The sequence below is a fragment of the Polypterus senegalus genome, chromosome 16 (assembly GCF_016835505.1).
Source record: "Polypterus senegalus isolate Bchr_013 chromosome 16, ASM1683550v1, whole genome shotgun sequence".
NCBI lineage: Eukaryota > Metazoa > Chordata > Cladistia > Polypteriformes > Polypteridae > Polypterus > Polypterus senegalus.
The window spans coordinates 17,603,775-17,621,521 of record NC_053169.1 but is presented as its reverse complement, the minus strand read 5'-3'; the positions used below and the strand labels follow the sequence as shown (position 1 = coordinate 17,621,521).

Sequence of the window (17,747 nt, the reverse complement as noted above, 5' to 3'; positions counted from 1 at the left end):
CTGTGTTCATTTAAAAATGTGCTTCAAATTTCATACTTAAAATATGGGCTCTCTTGTGGCATTTTCTAGGAGGAAAGAGTAAGCATTCCCATCAAATCTTCTTTTAAAAAATGTATACGAGGAGTGAACACAAAGTTCGGTGAACGTTGATGCAGAGGACCATCCAAGAGCAACGTCAAACAATTCAATGCCGGTTCTGACGTGTCCATCCTAGAGCCCAGTTTGTGACGGGTTTCTGACGAGTGATGCCGTCAGTCGTTTGTGAGCCACTGTTGAGTTCAAGCGTGTTTTTCAAGTTTATCATTAATAATGGATATCGAGCAACGCATTCACACGAAATTTTGTTTCAAATTGCAAAAATGTCAGGAAACCCATCGGATGTTAAAATTCGTTTATGGTGACACTGCACCGACAATTAAGTGGTTTGATCGATTTTGTAATGGATCTGACTTGGTTGAAGACAAGAAAAGAAAGATCAGGATCGGGATCAGTCCTTCAACATTAATAACCGAGGAAAATGTTGAAACGGTTTCATTCTTCATCATGACAACACTCCTTGTCACACATCCCTTCTAGTACAACAATTTCTGTCGAATAAAAACATTACGCTGTGACCGCATCCACCTTATTCGCCAGATCTGCCACCGTCTGACTTCTGGTTGTTTCCTAAATTGAAAATGACCATGAAAGGCAAACGATTGCAACCCATTGAGGACATCCAGGCAGGCAAACTAAAGAAACTATCGAAAGAAAACGTCCAGAACTGTTTCGCAAAGTGGCAGGAGCGTTGGGATAAGTGCATTCAAAGTGGAGGAGAGCCTTTTGAGAGTGAGTAGTGGTTTTAAATCTTTTACTGCAATAAACATTTCTTTTTTAAAACATTTACCATATGTTTTTAATCACACTTTGTATTGTTGACCTGTTAACCAAACTACCCGTTCAGTTTCTACAGTTGTTTCACTATGAATACAAATAGAGGTCTTCAGTTATATATACTGCATAGTGGTTTGGAACAGTAGAAGAACCCTAACCAACAGGTCATTTCTGTTCCTGCACATGATCCACACATCTTTATAACACCCTCAGCCCCATTTAATCCGGTTCGGGATCATGGTGAAGCAGAAAAAAAAAAAACAGGTTTCCAGACCCAAACAGGATCCTATTTGGAATTACCGCTGTATCTAAACCAAAGGCTTTTGGAGAAGTGCAAGGGAAACTAGTGGAGTAGCCTAAGCCTGATACAAGTAAAGCCCAAATGCATTATTTGACCCCGCGATACTGGATCTATTAGGCAGTGCTAATGAATGTACCACTTCCATTCCCATCGATTCCTGCTACCCTAAGATTTGATAATAGTAGACTCTGGAAGTGAGAATCGCTCTTTGTGTAAATCATCTAAATTATCCCTTTCTTAATTTCACCCCATTGCTCTCATCTTTCCCATTTTAACTCACAGTTTTGTGAAGGGAAGGGGAAAACGTTATATATTTCCCTACCCTTCAACTATTAAAGTAGCTCTATTACGACTTCTGGCTGTTCCCCGAAATTGAAAATGACCATGGAAGGCAAAAAGATTGTAACCCATTAAGGACCCATTGAGCTACCGATTAACTGTTGTCAGGGATACCAGGGGCGACGACCCGGCCGGGACGCCTTGAGGGACCGGAAGAGGGCGTGCGCCCACTTGGGATCACGTGAGGGCCGCCACCCTGGTTGTTTTGGGGGCCACGGGTTAAGGGCTTGGAAGCCCAACCCTGTAGGGGCCCGTGGTCACCGACAGGGGGCGCCCTGATGCCTTGGGAGCCCTGGACCTCAGCACTTCCGCCACACCAGGAAGTGCTGGGGGGAAGAGAAGCAGGGACACCCGGAGTGCTTCCGGGAGGACAGCCGGCACTTCCGCCACACTGGGGTGTGTCGGCGGGTGACTGCCGGGGAGCACCTGGAGCACATGCGGGTGTGGATAAAAGGGGCCGCCTCCCTTCATTCGAGGCTGGAGTCGGGTGGAAGAAGGACAAAGCAAGCAGAAGAGAGTGTGGAGGCGGCCCGAAGAAGAAGGCATTGTGTGGCCAGGACTTTGTGGGGGTTTGTGTGCACTTGTAAATATTGTAAATAGTATTGTAAATAAACGTGCGGTGGTGGAAAACAACATGTCTGCCTGTCTGTGCCCAGGTAACGTTCACACTGTACAGACTGCATCTCTGTTGTTAGTCATTAGCACTAAAACATAAGTAACATGACAGTTATAATTTGTTACTAACCCTCACCTATTCTGTTTTTCTTCTCGGTACTCCAATGTGGCACTTGGTGCCACAGCCCACCTGCCAAGTTGTTCTGCCTGCCTAAGGTAAAGTCATCCCTGATGGAGGATCGCAGGAATCATGGGAAAGAGGGGTCCTTTCATCGGATTGGCTGGCCCAGCACTGTTTTTAGCTGTGGAATGGCCAAATGAGTGAGGCAGCTTGATGGCTGAGGTTTCCAGGACTCTAAACAAATCCAAATCATATTATGGGATATCATCTACTGTTAAATTCTGCTCCATACTTGTAAATTTTTATTTTTAAACTGTATTGAGGATTTGTTCTGTTCTGTGTATTGTATTGTATTGTATTGTATTGACCCCCTTCTTTTTGACACCCACTGCACGCCCAACCTACCTGGAAAGGGGTCTCTCTTTGAACTGCCTTTCCCGAGGTTTCTTTCATTTTTTTCCCTACAAGGGTTTTTGTTGGGAGTTTTTCTTTGTCTTCTTAGAGAGTCGAGGCTGTCAAAAGGGCAGGGCCTGTTAAAGCCCATTGCGGCACTTCTTGTGTGATTTTGGGCTAGACAAAAATAAATTGTATTGTATTGTATTGTATAGCTATGGTGTCAAAAATATTAGCATATCAAAATATTCAAACATATTTTTTAGAATGATCCGGTAATTTACAAGGGTAATACATCTGGGTAATTTGCTCTTTCTTCATTTACTAGGAGTGCACACTGTTAAACAGATGTGAAGTACACATACTTGAAAGATGATATATGACACAAGGATGGTGCTATATTACTATTACGAAGCTGCTTCTCAGTTCCAACACTGACTCACACTTTGACCCTTGGTTAATCGTCAACCAGTGTCAGAGTTAGCGTCCCTCTGCACTCTAGTCTGAAAACAGTGTGTGTGCATCCAAATGCCATTTCCCACCTTAGAGACTTCTGCTGAGAGATGAGAATGAGTGTCTTTCAGGCGTGAGATAGAACTGTGACTTAAGCCCCCCACGACAGCCATCAGTGTGTTGAAGTTTTGCAGCTTTAGTAGATTCTGCAATGACAGAACCACAAAAAAAGGAAACATTTTTTTTTTCTCCAAACATATAAACAGACAGGAGTGTCACAGAGAAACTTGCGTACAATTTTTATTAAATTAGGTTCATTGTTTTTTGCAACAATGCATTCAATCAATCAATCAATATCTGCTTAATACATATTTTGCATTGACCACAAATAAATTTGAACGAATAAAGCATTAGATATTGTCAAATAAGCAATAATATCAAAGATATTTTAAAATTTCTCAATGCAAGGACTCTACAGAGTCTTTAAATTTTTATTTCATATGCAACATAAAAAGATACCACGTTACCTGTGCCACATTGATAAATTTGGTTATGACCTCTGCCCTTTGATATGGCGTAGGTTTGCTGAGCACCATGAGCTGAACCCACTGAGAAACCCCATTGAAGAGGGCAATGGAGCGTTCCAGTGTGGGGTTGTCCACCAGACAGCCATGGATTACATAGCTTTGGTAATCTGTAAACTAACATAAGACATAAAGGAAAAACAATTCATAGAAGCAGTAAACACAGAACCTTCCCTTTTCTTTAATATAATAGCAACCAGATTTTTAGACATGTCCTGTAATTTGAACTATTATCACCAAAACAGACACAGCATATTAGACACTTGCACAATTTATTGGCGGAGTGGTGGCTCCGAGGCTTGGGATCTACACTGGCAATCAGAAATTTTGCCAGTTCGAATCCTGTAAACGCCAAAAGTGACTCGACTTCGTTGGGCCCTTGAGCAAGGAAGGCCCTTGCTGGGTATGACGTTAATCTGCATCCAGCCCTGCATGTAGGCCCTCCAACCAGCAGGGAAAAACCTGGGCATTGGTCGCAGAATTGGCACTCCGGCCACCATAAAAAAACTCCCACTGGTTCCATTCCATCTGAGCTCTGCTGAGGTGTCACCCGTCCATCACATGGCTGCACTCGGGTCCTAATCTGGGATCCTGAGTTGGTTTGTCATGTGGTGAGTGTGGCAATGTGCTGTATCAGTGTGTGCTCCTCACCTTTCCTTATGACAGTTTTGTCATTACTTCCAGCTACAGCCAATATTTTCAACTCAGTTGTATGACATGGACAAAATAAAATATTGAGCAAACATGAAAGGTGCTATATTATTATTATCATGCTGGAAATTTCATGTAGACAGTTACTGGATAGGGCCGCTAACATGCATTATGCTCTTAGAAAACCATGACCCTTCAGGCAATGAGCCCAACCTATGAATTAATGAAAGGATAGATAATAAATATTAACAAAATAATTATAAAATAAATTAGAAAAAGGGTTGTTTGCATTAGATGTTGAGGAGCCAGAGATGTCAGTATTGGACCAATATTTATTAACATTCTTTTTATGTCATAACAGTATATTGAAAAAGCAAGAGGACTTTGGAGAGAACGATGGTTCATGCAAAACAGTTCTCTTATCTCTAGTTAGTATCGGCTTCCTGATAAACAGACCATTCATGGCATGCTATCATCCGTTTATAGAATATGCCTAAGCTGTATGACTTTTTTTCCTGAAAGACACACACGCTAAGAAGTCAAATTCATTCTAAACTCACAAGGGAAGAATATCAGCTTCCATACAAATATCTTAATTAGCAAGCAGTTCTTGTGGTTTAGCGGAGTGTGTCTTTCAGATATGTGGTCTGCGGTTTTTAATTAAATGGTCTGTTTCTTGTTGCTATTATCATTCTGTCGTGTCAAAAATACCACCAGTGTTTTCCAAGAGAAATTACCAAAATTTTAATTGAGTGAGGAATATATGAAGACCTTAACTTGACAATATTATTCATTCTCTTTTTTTCTATTCTTGATTAAAAATGTAACTATGTTATTTAAAAAAGGATTAAATGTAATGTCACACCTTCAGTGACACTTTAGGACGATGATTGGCCGAACTATAGTAGATTTACTGGACCAGAGGGATGCAGTGTCTGTCCCAGAAGGATTACATGGAAGACAGGATGCAACTTTGGATGGGTTGTCAGTCAGCCTAAGATCACAATCACAGAGAGACCCACCATGGGCCTGTTGGCACACTGTAGGTAAAGTCAACCTTCAATGTGGCAGGAGACTGGAGTACCTACAGAAAACACAAACAGAATACGCAAACTCCAAATACGCCACAAACAGACCCTAAATAACTAGAGTTGTGACCAGGGGCCGACAGGCCATTAGGGCATTTGGGCAATGCCTGGTGGACCGCTGACTCTGGTCTGGTCATGGGCTGGCCGTTACTGTTAGACATTAAAAATAATTTTCTGAACTACTAAACATTATCTGTCTGGCACTGCGATTTAAATAGTCCTATATAATATACGTCATATATGTAATAGTACATCATCAAGTTGTTTTAGTTGGCAGTACACAGTGAAAAATTTGGTCAAAACCGCCTTTTGCCAATTTCTGTTTCAATACCGCTACATTCTGGTTAGCATATACATTATTGCAATTTATTTTATCTCAGATCTACTATTTAAATTCTTCTGTACTAATAATTAGTTTCTCTGGTCGAACCTCTTAACTGACGCTTACAAGAGCACTGAGCTTGCCCACAGTGTCGCAAGTGCAGTGTGAAAGATCATTCTCCTCGTTGAAGAGAATCAAAAGCCGCCTGAGAAGCATAATGATGCGAGAACATCTTGAGGTGTTCATGTTGATGGAGAAAAGTATCCTAGCCAAACCTGACACTAACAGTATTGTTGATGATGTGACTGCTAAATGCAGCGAACTGCGTAAGTAGCCTACTAGGGTACTGGCACTTGGACATGACATTGACATTTGTCATGCACTCTAATTTACGTGTAAGCCATGTAACTAAATTTTTATTTTTCATTAAATTTTATTTCTAATCATGTCGTCAAATTTTAAGTTTTGTCTAAACTACAGATTAAGTTTGGCAACAGTTTAGATAGAGTTCATATCATAGGCTCATAGCAAAGAGCGAGCCGCTTGCTCATCACAAATTTTAAGAAAATTACAATGAATCATGGGCCAAATGGGTCGACCTCATCACCTCCTCACTTGTTGAAGGATGCCCGGGTTGGTTTTGAGACCCAGTCCACTCCTGGTTGGGACCCATCTATGCTGACAGCATTGTGGTACAGCAGCTCATATTATGTTATACGTCTAATGTGTGTGCAGGGGGTTGCAGACCAATAAATAACTTGGAAGTGCAGCCACTTGCACCTGAACACCAGCAAAACCAAGGAGCTGGTGGTGGATTTTAGGAGACCCAGGCCCTTCACGGACCCTGTGATCATCACAGGTGAATCTGTGCAGAGGGTACAGACGTATAAATTCCTGGGAGTGCAGCTGGATGATAAACTGGACTGGACTGCCAATGCTGATGTTCTGTGCAAGAGAGGACAGAGCCGACTATACTTCATTAGAAGGTTGGCGTCCTTCAACATCTGCAATAAGATGCTGCAGATGTTCTATTAGACGGTTGTGGTGAGCGCCCTCTTCTACGTGGTGGTGTGCTGGGGAGGCAGCATAAAAAAGAGGGATGCCTCATGCCTGGACGAACTGGTGAGGAAGGCAGGCTCTATTGTAGGAATGAAGCTGGACAGATTGACATCTCTGGCAGAGTGATGGGCATTAAGCAAACTCCTTAAGAGAATCCACTGCATCCACTGAGCAGTGTCATCTCCAGATAGAGGAGCAGCTTCAGTGACAGACTTTTGTCACCGTCTTGCTCCACTGACAGACCCCACACTATGAGACTCTTCAATTAACATTATACATAGTTACTGTCTGTTATACCTGCATTTTTATCACTCTTTAATTTAATATTGTTCTTTATCAGTATGCTGCTGCTGGAGTATGTGAATTCACCCTTTGGGATTAATAAAGTATCTATCTATCTATCTATCTATCATATAGCGCCTCCATTTCTATCTATCTATCTATCTATCTATCTATCTATCTATCTATCTATCTATCTATCTATCATATAGTGCCTTTCATATCTATCTATCTATCTATCTATCTATCTATCTATCTATCTATCTATCTATCTATCTATCTATCTATCTATCTATCTATCATATAGCGCCTCCATTTCTATCTATCTATCTATCTATCTATCTATCTATCTATCTAGCTATCATATAGTGCCTTTCATATCTATCTATCTATCTATCTATCTATCTATCTATCTATCTATCTATCTATCTATCTAATACCCACCCATTACCAAACCTGGTAAATACAGTTTTGGGATTCATGGACCAGAATTCATCAGGTATAAGACATAAGCCAACCCTGGATAAGGAACCAGTTACATACTGTACATAATGCACTATTTAAATTCCAGATTTAATAAAAATAAATAAGTTATTTTTAAAAAAGCAGTCATGTTTTGCACATTACTCATGCATAAATGCATGAGAGTATTAGGAAAACATACAATTACAAATGAAAAGAAAGGAAACTTATCTACCACACAGGGCCTGAAAAAATAACAGCAAGTTCCGTCTCCAGATGATGAGGTGGCCAGCTCACTTATCCTACCAAAATCTTATTTTTCCATCAGCACGCTACTCATTGCCTGCCTGCCTGCCTTCCAGACAGGAAACTGCTAGAAATCTCTGCCAAGCTGATGACTTTCTAGTGGTCATAAAACTCAAGGTTAGGAATGTAGTCACCAATAGCTTTCTATGTCAGCGTGAGTAATCACAGATATTGTAAAAGTATAAAAATACGGTATTTTTTACAAATTTCACTAATGGTGAAACAAAAAATACAACAGGGGATTTTAAAGGGTGCTGCAGACTCACTCTTGTTCATGACTGAGATGTGAACACGACGAAAGCAAATTACATGTTTAGATTGAAAACCTAACTATATATATATATATATATATATATATATATATATATATATATATATATATATATATATATATATATATATATATATCCTTCTATATAAAAGCGGTTGGGATTGTCCTTCCGTCCCATGAGTGCTATGCAGACGTGGAGTTACACACACGCCCCATCCATTTTGCAATGCACGATGGGATTTGTAGTTTCGTTTTTCCAGGTAAAAGATGATTTTCTACTCCAGACTGTGCGATATCTTCTTCTTCTTTCTTACTATATAAAAGTGGTTGGGATTGTCCTTCAGTCCTGTGAGTGGAAAGCGTAGCGGTATTCCGCTTATCACAGACTTACTACTTGCAGCTTGCGACATGATGTGAGCAGAGTTCTGGTGCTCCCATCGTTCCCTTGCTTTTGTGCGCGATGCGCTGGAAAAATAGACAAAATTATGTCTCTGGAAATAATTAATGTTGATGGAGTACAAATGCCTCACCGCGTAGTAAATATCAGGGGGGTTCAAAAGGGCAACCTTAATATAGAAAAAAAGTTTAAATTTCATCACAAAAATAACAGAAGCTACGAGTATTAAAGTAATACCGCTCAAATGCAATATAACCAAATTAATGAGTTTGTATAAAATATCAAATTGATCTACATATTGAATTGCCTTAAGAAGTGGTCAACTTAAAAGTCGGTCACCTTAAAAGGCGGGTCAGCCTAGTATATATATATATACGGTGCATCCGGAAAGTATTCACAGCACATCACTTTTTCCACATTTCGTTATGTTACAGCCTTATTCCAAAATGGATTAAATTCATTTTTTTCCTCAGAATTCTACACACAACACTCCATAATGACAATTTTGCAAATTTATTAAAAATAAAAAAACTGAGAAAGCACATGTACATAAGTATTCACAGTCTTTGCTCAATACTTTGTTGATGCACCTTTGGCAGCAATTACAGCCTTAAGTCTTTTTGAATATGATGCCACAAGCCTGGCACACCTATCCTTGGCCAGTTTCGCCCATTCCTCTTTGCAGCACCTCTCAAGCTCCATCAGGTTGGATGGTAAGCGTCGGTGCACAGCCATTTTAAGATCTCTCCAGAGATGTTCAATCGGATTCAAGTCTGGGCTCTGGCTGAGCCACTCAAGGACATTCACAGAGTTGTCCTGAAGCCACTCCTTTGATATCTTGGCTGTGTGCTTAGGGTCGTTGTCCTGCTGAAAGATGAACCGTCGCCCCAGTCTGAGGTCAAGAGCGCTCTGGAGCAGGTTTTCATCCAGGATGTCTCTGTCCATTGCTGCAGTCATCTTTCCCTTTATCCTGACTAGTCTCCCAGTTCTTGCCGCTTCACTGTAGGGATGGTATTGGCCTGGTGATGAGCAGTGCCTGGTTTCCTCCAAACGTGACGCCTGGCATTCACACCAAAGAGTTCAATCTTTGTCTCATCAGACCAGAGAATTTTGTTTCTCATGGTCTGAGAGTCCTTCATGTGCCTTTTTGGCAAACTCCAGGCAGGCTGCCACATGCCTTTTACTAAGAAGTGTCTTCTGTCTGGCCACTGTACCATACAGGCCTGATTGGTGAATTGCTGCAGAGATGGTTGTCCTTCTGGAAGGTTCTCCTCTCTCCACAGAGGACCTCTGGAGCTCTGACAGAGTGACCATCGGGTTCTTGGTTACCTCCCTGACTAAGGCCCTTCTCCCCCGATCGCTCAGTTTAGATGGCCGGCCAGCTCTAGGAAGAGTCCTGGTGGTTTCTAACTTCTTCCACTTACGGATGATGGAGGCCACTGTGCTCAATGGGATCTTCAAAGCAGTAGAAATGTTTCTGTAACCTTCCCCAGATTTGTGCCTCGAGACAATCCTGTCTCAGAGGTCTACAGACAATTCCTTTGACTTCATGCTTGGTTTGTGCTCTGACATGAACTGTTAGCTGTGGGACCTTCTATAGACAGGTGTGTGCCTTTCCAAATCATGTCCAATCAACTGAATTTACCACAGGTGGACTCCAATTAAGCTGCAGAAACATCTCAAGGATGATCAGGGGAAACAGGAGGCACCTGAGCTCAATTTTGAGCTTCATGGCAAAGGCTGTGAATACTTATGTACATGTGCTTTCTCAGTTTTTTTATTTTTAATAAACTTGCAAAAATCTCAAGTAAACTTTTTTCATGTTGTCATTATGGGGTGTTGTGTGTAGAATTCTGAGGAAAAAAATGAATTTAATCCATTTTGGAATAAGGCTGTAACATAACAAAATGTGGAAAAGTGATGCGCTGTGAATACTTTCTGGATGCACTGTATATATTATATATATATATATATATATATATTGTGGAGGATTGCCGGCTTTCCATGCCGGTCCGCACCCTCAAGCCGCCAGGAGGAGCTCTCCTGACAGCAGGATCATGCCCCGAGGTCCAGCAGGGCATTATGGACCTTGTAGTATTTTTACACAACCCTGCTGGATACCTTGGGGGCCACCAGGAGTCGCTGTGGGGGGGCTTATGGGCTCTTTTATGCCCTATGACCCGGGAGTACGTCATGGTCACGTGACAGGAACGAACAACGTGCTCCCGGGTTAAAAAAAAGGACTGATTGCCCTGACCCGGAAGGAGTAAGGAACTATGGACTGTTGGGACAGGAATACCTCCGGGTCAGGGGCTATAAAAGGACGGTGCCTCAGTCCAGACACTGAGCTGAGCTGGGAGGTAGAGGAGCAAGTGTCTGGGCGAGGAGGTGTGTTTAGTATAGTGAGTTTAGTGGATGAGTAGTGTGGAAGGTGCTTGGTGCACTGTGAGTCACAATAAAAAGTATTGGACTTTACCCGTTGTTTGGAGTCATCCCTGAGGGTTCAAGGGCTATATAGCACCTTTTCACAATATATATATATATATATATATATAAATATATATATATATATATAGTACACTCACACACATATATATTGAATGAAAAAAGTCATGAATCAAATGTTTTGTTGAGTCAGGTCAACCCCACCGAGTGCAGGCTCAGAGGTGAACAACAAGTTGTGAAGGATAAGATCATTAACAAGTCTGTCTGTATTGTTTCAGAGCAAACTAGACTGAATGCCTTCACTGTTCAAATGGGTAGCAGAAGAACACGTGTGCATCACTCAGGGATGATACCATTTTGATGGATCAATGCATATATTGAATAGCAATGACAGACTGCAGACCAACAACTTTACAAATCCATTCTCTGCTAACGATAAGTGTCATAGGACATGCCATTAGCAGTAGCCTGCTTGGCATTAACCTGCACTCTTGAGCTTCAACATGATATCTTCATCTGATATCTTAGCTCATATAGCATATACTGTACGTCTCCAGTGTTCAGAAAACTGTTGTCAGTAAAACAGAGGCACCATTTGTTGACAGTTATAAGGCCTGGAGAAGGGCCTCTTTCAGTCATACAATATGGCCATGGCTATGCAATATGACAGCATACCACATTTGGTCTTCATTGATGACACCAAGACCACTCAATGGTACGTCAAGAAGATAGTCTTGTCAATGTGAAACCACACTGAAATAAAAATGTTGAAAACCCAGCCTTGAATCTTTTGTAGGTGGTCATTTCATTTATATAAATAAATGCATCATTCTTGCGTGGGTTTCCTCCTGGTGCTCCGGTTTCCTCCCACAGTCCAAAGACATGCAGGTTAGGTGCATTGGCAATCCTAAATTGTCCCTAGTGTGTGCTTGGTGTGTGGGTGTGTGTGCCTTGCGGTGGGCTGGCGCCCTGCCCGGGAATTTGTTCCTGCCTTGCGCCCTGTGTTGGCTGGGATTGGCTCCAGCAGACCCCCTGTGACCCTGTGTTGGGATATAAGTCAAGTCAAGTGAAGTCAAGTTGGGGAGCAGGCACTGGTACAGTGTGTTGCCGCACCCACTACACGACGAAACAACTCGGGATCCTGGTTTGCAACCCCCCAGGCAGACACGCAGTCCAGTCCCACCCTCCTGCATTGACCCTCTATCTGCTGCAGCCAGGTGTTATGCGGGCAACCCCTTGGCCAGGTCCAGCCACTCGGGTCCCCAACAATGAGGATCTTCTGAGCCGGATCACCCTCTGGGAAATGCACCACACGGCTGTGGTGCCGAAACTGACGCTCCTCCACAATGCAGGTAATGTGCCTCATTTGGGACTCCATGAGCAACACAAAGTCAAACCAACAGTACCCAAGGATTTTCTTGAGAGACACAGTACCGAAGGAGTCCAAAGGTTAGGATATAGCGGATTGGATAATGACTGACCGACTGAAAGCATCATTCTTTTATCAAGTTTGATGGAGATCAGACATCTTCATTGTGTTGTGATTTCAATTTCCCTAATATACAATTAAAGCTCATTTCCTTGTAATGTATTATGTTTGGTGTCCTCCAGTCCTGTATTTAATTTTTGGGCAGCATGGTGGCACAATGCTGACTCACAGCTGCAGGGACTTGGTCTCGAATGCCAGCGCAGGGTTTCCCTTTGTGGAGTTTATGAGTTTTCTCAATGTCTGCATTGATTTTTTCTTACGGGTATTCTGGTTTTCCCTTCAACATCTCAAGGATGTGTGTGTGTGTGTGTGTGTGTTTGTGTGTGTGTTAGGCTGGGGACTCATACATTGTTGGCCCAGCCTTTGTGAAAGTGGGTTGGTGTTTATGGGTAAGTCGAGTAATGGACTGGCACTCAGACCAGAATTGGTTCGTAGGGATAAGTCTCTTTTAGACCTTAAATGGAGACGTGGGTCAGAATATAGATGGATATATTTTTGTTTTTGTTACTTTGAATTGTACTTTGCAAGTAGTTCAGTTGTAAGACATGCAAGTAAACAATTGTACTACAGCTCTACCCATGCAAAGCACCCTTCCATTGTGCTCAGTATACCCAAATGTTATATGCATATATATGTTGAGTCAAATCTCCTTTTCGATGCTGAAAAAGGAAAAGTCAGTTTTGGCTGTCATGAAAGCTAGAAAGTATATTTTACATTCTTTTTTCAGTTTTTTTTGCTCCCTTTCACTAAGTCCAATTCTTTGCCCGATCCATCCACTTGTAAATCTGAATCCAATTTTATAAAAGTATCAATTTTCTAAACCCATTTATTCAGCCAAGAACATAATGAGCAAGATAGTCTCAACAGCATTGGTCACAAAGAAGGGGCTTATTGGTCCATTAAAGAGGAACAAGCAACCTAACACAATCGTACATTTGGGATGTGAACGGAAACAAAGGTATCTCCTCATGGACACAGGCAGAAAAAGCGCAGGACAATGATAGGAATTTAACTCGGGTTCCTGGAGCTGTGAGATATCAGCAGTAACTTCTACAAGACTACATTGCCCAGTTATAGTAACAATTTATTCCGAATTACTTAAAAAACTTGGCCACTTAAGACTTACTGATATTCTTCTAAATGACTTGTACTCCAAGTATGTCAAATGTTCTGCAAGTTCAATTGGCTTCAGGTGATCAAAGAGAAGAGACGCTTTGCCTTTTTTGGATTGTTTTTTCCTTTGAGTTACCCTTCTCATCCAGTCATATGATGGGCTGCAAGAGCAAAAAAAAAAAAGAAGTTATATACGTCTTAATAGTATCTATTGTGATGGGGCAGATCTAGCAGAGCATAAAGTGTCACATTTAAAATTACTGAGTCGTCAATATGACCCATTCTACTGCCAATGTTTGTCAATGGAGATTGCGTGGCTATGCACCTGTCAGGGCCGGATTAAGACTTTTAGAGGCCCTAAGCCTGGGGGGCGAACTCCAGGCCTGGTGGGCTGCATTCATTCTAACCCTTTTCCTAATCAGTTGTCACTGCTAATTAACTTTTTTAATAGCCCTGTTAGAAGAGTTCAGCCCTCTGAATTGATTCCTTTCTTCATTAAATGACAGCCAAACAGAAATGAGATGTGAAACGAGCCGACAGATGACCAGCTAAACTGGGGCTTCAAACTCCAACCAATTTCACTCCAATCACTTTCTTAATGAGAAGCCAATTCTTGCTGTTAATTAATCTCGTTCTTTAATTCCATGGCTTGTTGCTGCTCTCATTCTGCCACAGCCCACATTTCCAAAACTGTTGCTTTTCGGTTCTTTCTAAGAGCACCAATGTCAAAATGATCAGCCTTACCAAGACCATCACCTCTCTTTAATTTCAGATATTGTGTGATGGCCACAGGGGAGCTGGTCATGCGGTGGCTTGTTTTGTGTCTCATTATTGTTTGGCTGCTAATGAAAGAAAAAGAAACAACTATGGGGCCTGAGTGAAGTTAATTAAAAGAAGTAATCAGCAGCAAAAACTGGTCACTAATTAAGAAGATGGTAAGAATGAAAACCTGCAGCCACTCCGGCACGCGGAGGCCGAGAGTTTGCCACCCCTACCCTACGCACTTTAAAGATTTTGGTGCCCCAATATATATCTAATTCAAAATTGAAACAGTAATTTCTATATTGTTCTATATTGTTTCTATATTGTTCCCTAAACACAGAACTTGAGAAATATCAGTTCACTTAATTAGCCCAGGAGTTCAATTAAAAACAGAAGCTGGTTGGAACAAAAACCTGCAGCCACAGTGTGCCCTCAGGACCGAGTTTGGGAAACACAGCTGTAAAATGTCTATTGAGAGCCCCCCGACAATAGTTGAAGCTGAGGACCCCTCTCCCTCCTAAGTCGGCACAGTCAGTCTAAAGTTATAGATATGCCATAATGTTTAATCCTACTACCTAAGGAGGCTGTAATGAGTATCAACCATGAAGCTGCTGGTCATATTTCATGTGATGATGACGCAGAGGAAGTCCAGGATGATAAAGTACAAAGGTACAGATATAATTGTGTTCTTTAAGATATTCTTACATTATTTTTTTAATTGTGCGCTTCAATCAAATGACCTGTTTAAAGTATTATTATTATTACTACTACCTTGCGTTCACTTTGCACATGTTTACTGTGACATTTCTTGTTCTACTGCATTAAACAAAGGCATTTGTGTTTTACATACATTGCTTGTATATTTAGTTTAGCTTTTTGGATGGGGGGCACCAGTAGTTACTTTTGCCATGGGGTCTACACAGACCTTGACCAACATTGAAATTGATGAATGTATTTTAACATGTGTAATCTATTTTCTATCCTGATTATGCAGTTAATGGTTTGTGGGAGACAGTGACTGTGGCGTTCATTGGGGCTTCATTAAGTGCCCATTTGAATTTGTTTACTTATAATATAATGACAAGACTATTAATAATATGACATTGGATTTTTTTTTTGCCTTTTTATTGTGGGCAACACAAATACAGTAGCTAGTCTTGGCATCTCACACACCATGGACCCCCAGTTCCCAGGTAGCAAGCCCATATGGTCACCATTTGTGGTCCAAAATATGATTAACATGTGGGTGGGCACTCAAAAGCAGATGGGGGGCCATACGGGTTAGTTACACTGTTGTGAATTGCCTGGTACAAGTGTGCTGGGAGCTTGCAAGACCAGGGCAGTTTAGAAGTTGGGAACGCCAGTCTAGATAACATGTACTTAAGTGTGAAGAAATCATTTAAAATCATTCAAAGATTTGTGATCTTACATTTACTTATTTGACTGGCACATTTACCCAAGGCATCTTATTCAAAGCATTTGAGATACATTTGGTTACGTTTTTTTTTGTTTGCTAATTGGAGCACAGACAGACTTCCTCATAGTGGCAATAACAGGTTTTGAACCCACAACCAAAGCTACATATGATGCCCATCTGGGTTTGCTACCTGGGTTCCAGTCCCTTCTGGTGTACATGTTCTATGGTGAATGATTTATTTTGTGCCGATCATTTTCTTCCCACCAACAGACAAACGGTCAACTCCAAGTTGTCCTGTTTGAGTGAGGGCACCGAGTTAATAAATTCTGCTCTTACACCTGCTTGTGTCAGATTTGCCTTCTTGCTATTGTGTTACTGGAGGAACTGGTTCATGAAAATAGACATTTTAATGCTGTTGTGTATTGTGTAATAATTTTAAAGGTGGTTAATTAGTCACTGAATCCAAAATTCAGTATATTGGGTATTGCATCATATTTTTTTAATATGTGCATGATTATCAAAATATTGAGTTTTCTTGTGTGACGTTTATTTTGTTAAATGGTGCGACTCAAACCACTTGCACCTGAACACCAGCAAAACCAAGGAGCTGGTGGTGGATTTGAGGAGACAGAGCTCCTCATGGACCCCATGATCATCAGAGGTGACTGTGCAGAGGGTACAGACCTATAAATACCTGGGAGTGCAGCTGGATGACAAATTGGACTGGACTGCCAATACTGATGTTCTGTGCAAGAGAGGACAGAGCCGACTATACTTCATTAGAAGGCTGGCGTCCTTCAACATCTGCAATAAGATGCTGCAGATGTTCTACCAGACGGTTGTGGCGAGCGCCCTCTTCTACGTGGTGGTGTGCTGGGGAGGCAGCATAAAGAAGAGGGACGCCTCACGCCTGGACAAACTGGTGAGAAAGGCAGGCATTATTGTAGGCACGGAGCTGGGCAGCTTGACATCCATGGCAGAGCAACGGGCACTGAGCAGGCTCCTGTCAATCATGGAGAATCCACTGAACAGGATCATCTCAAAACAGAGTAGCAGCTTCAGCGACAGACTTTTGTCACCGTCCTGCTCCACTGATATGACTGAGGAGATCGTTCCTCCACCACACTATGCGACTGTTCACTTCCACCCGGGGGGGGGGGGAAATGTTAACATTATACAACGTTATTGTCGCATATTTATTACTCTTTAATATTGTTTTTTATCAGTATGCTGATGGAGTATGTGAATTTCCCCTTGGGATTAATAAAGTATCTATCTATCTATCTATCTATCTATATAATATAGTGTCTTTCATATCTATCTATCTATCTATCTATCTATCTATCTATCTATCTATCTATCTATCTATCTATCTATTTCATTTTGATTTTGACTGATAAAAGGATAATAATCACTATGATAAACACAGAATGATCTTGATAGTCCGATCGAGGAAAATACATTTCATGGTACTACATAACTCTCCCTTCAATACATTGCACTCCTCTAATATTTAAAGAATTTATCACTTGGTCTTAACTGTTAAGCAACAAATAAAAAAGTATTTATTAGTCACTATTCAAGAAACTTACATGCTTGAAATATCAATGAGCTTAATGTGTTCGTCATAGCCCAGCTGACCAGCTACTTCCCGAAATTCTTCCGTTAGCCGTATCAAACCCAAGTCCAGGTTGAACTCCGCAGGGAACTGTACAATCCAGTACCTTTATAATAATAAGAGAGTGCAATACAGGAATTAAATGTATGTTTAATAAAAATTAATTACATTTATATGGCACTTTCCTAACCTACTCAAAGCACTTCACATAGATAGTGGAGGACCATTTCAGCCATCACCATTTGGTTTGCTATTACTAAGCCCACATACTAAATGTATGGTAATCTTGGTTACTTTGTTAAACACCGATAAAGGTTGATTTCCCTTTTATTTCAAATAGATGTTTCCATTGAAGAAAAATAAATATATGCTTATTTGCACAATGCTTT

At 41.2% G+C, this 17,747-nt stretch overlaps 1 protein-coding gene across 2 annotated transcripts in view; it reads right to left on the bottom strand.

Annotated features, from left to right (window-relative positions):
• rasgrp3 (RAS guanyl releasing protein 3 (calcium and DAG-regulated)) overlaps positions 1 to 17,747 on the bottom strand; it is a 188,186-nt gene that overhangs the window by 53,661 nt on the left and 116,778 nt on the right. For both annotated transcript variants that reach the window (XM_039738329.1, XM_039738328.1), the window contains exons 5-8: positions 17,333 to 17,464; positions 13,575 to 13,722; positions 3,623 to 3,796; positions 3,185 to 3,301 (exon numbers count right to left, since the gene is read on the bottom strand). In XM_039738329.1, the coding sequence (XP_039594263.1) occupies positions 3,185 to 3,301; positions 3,623 to 3,796; positions 13,575 to 13,722; positions 17,333 to 17,464 (571 nt within the window). The remainder of the gene's footprint in view (positions 1 to 3,184; positions 3,302 to 3,622; positions 3,797 to 13,574; positions 13,723 to 17,332; positions 17,465 to 17,747) is intronic.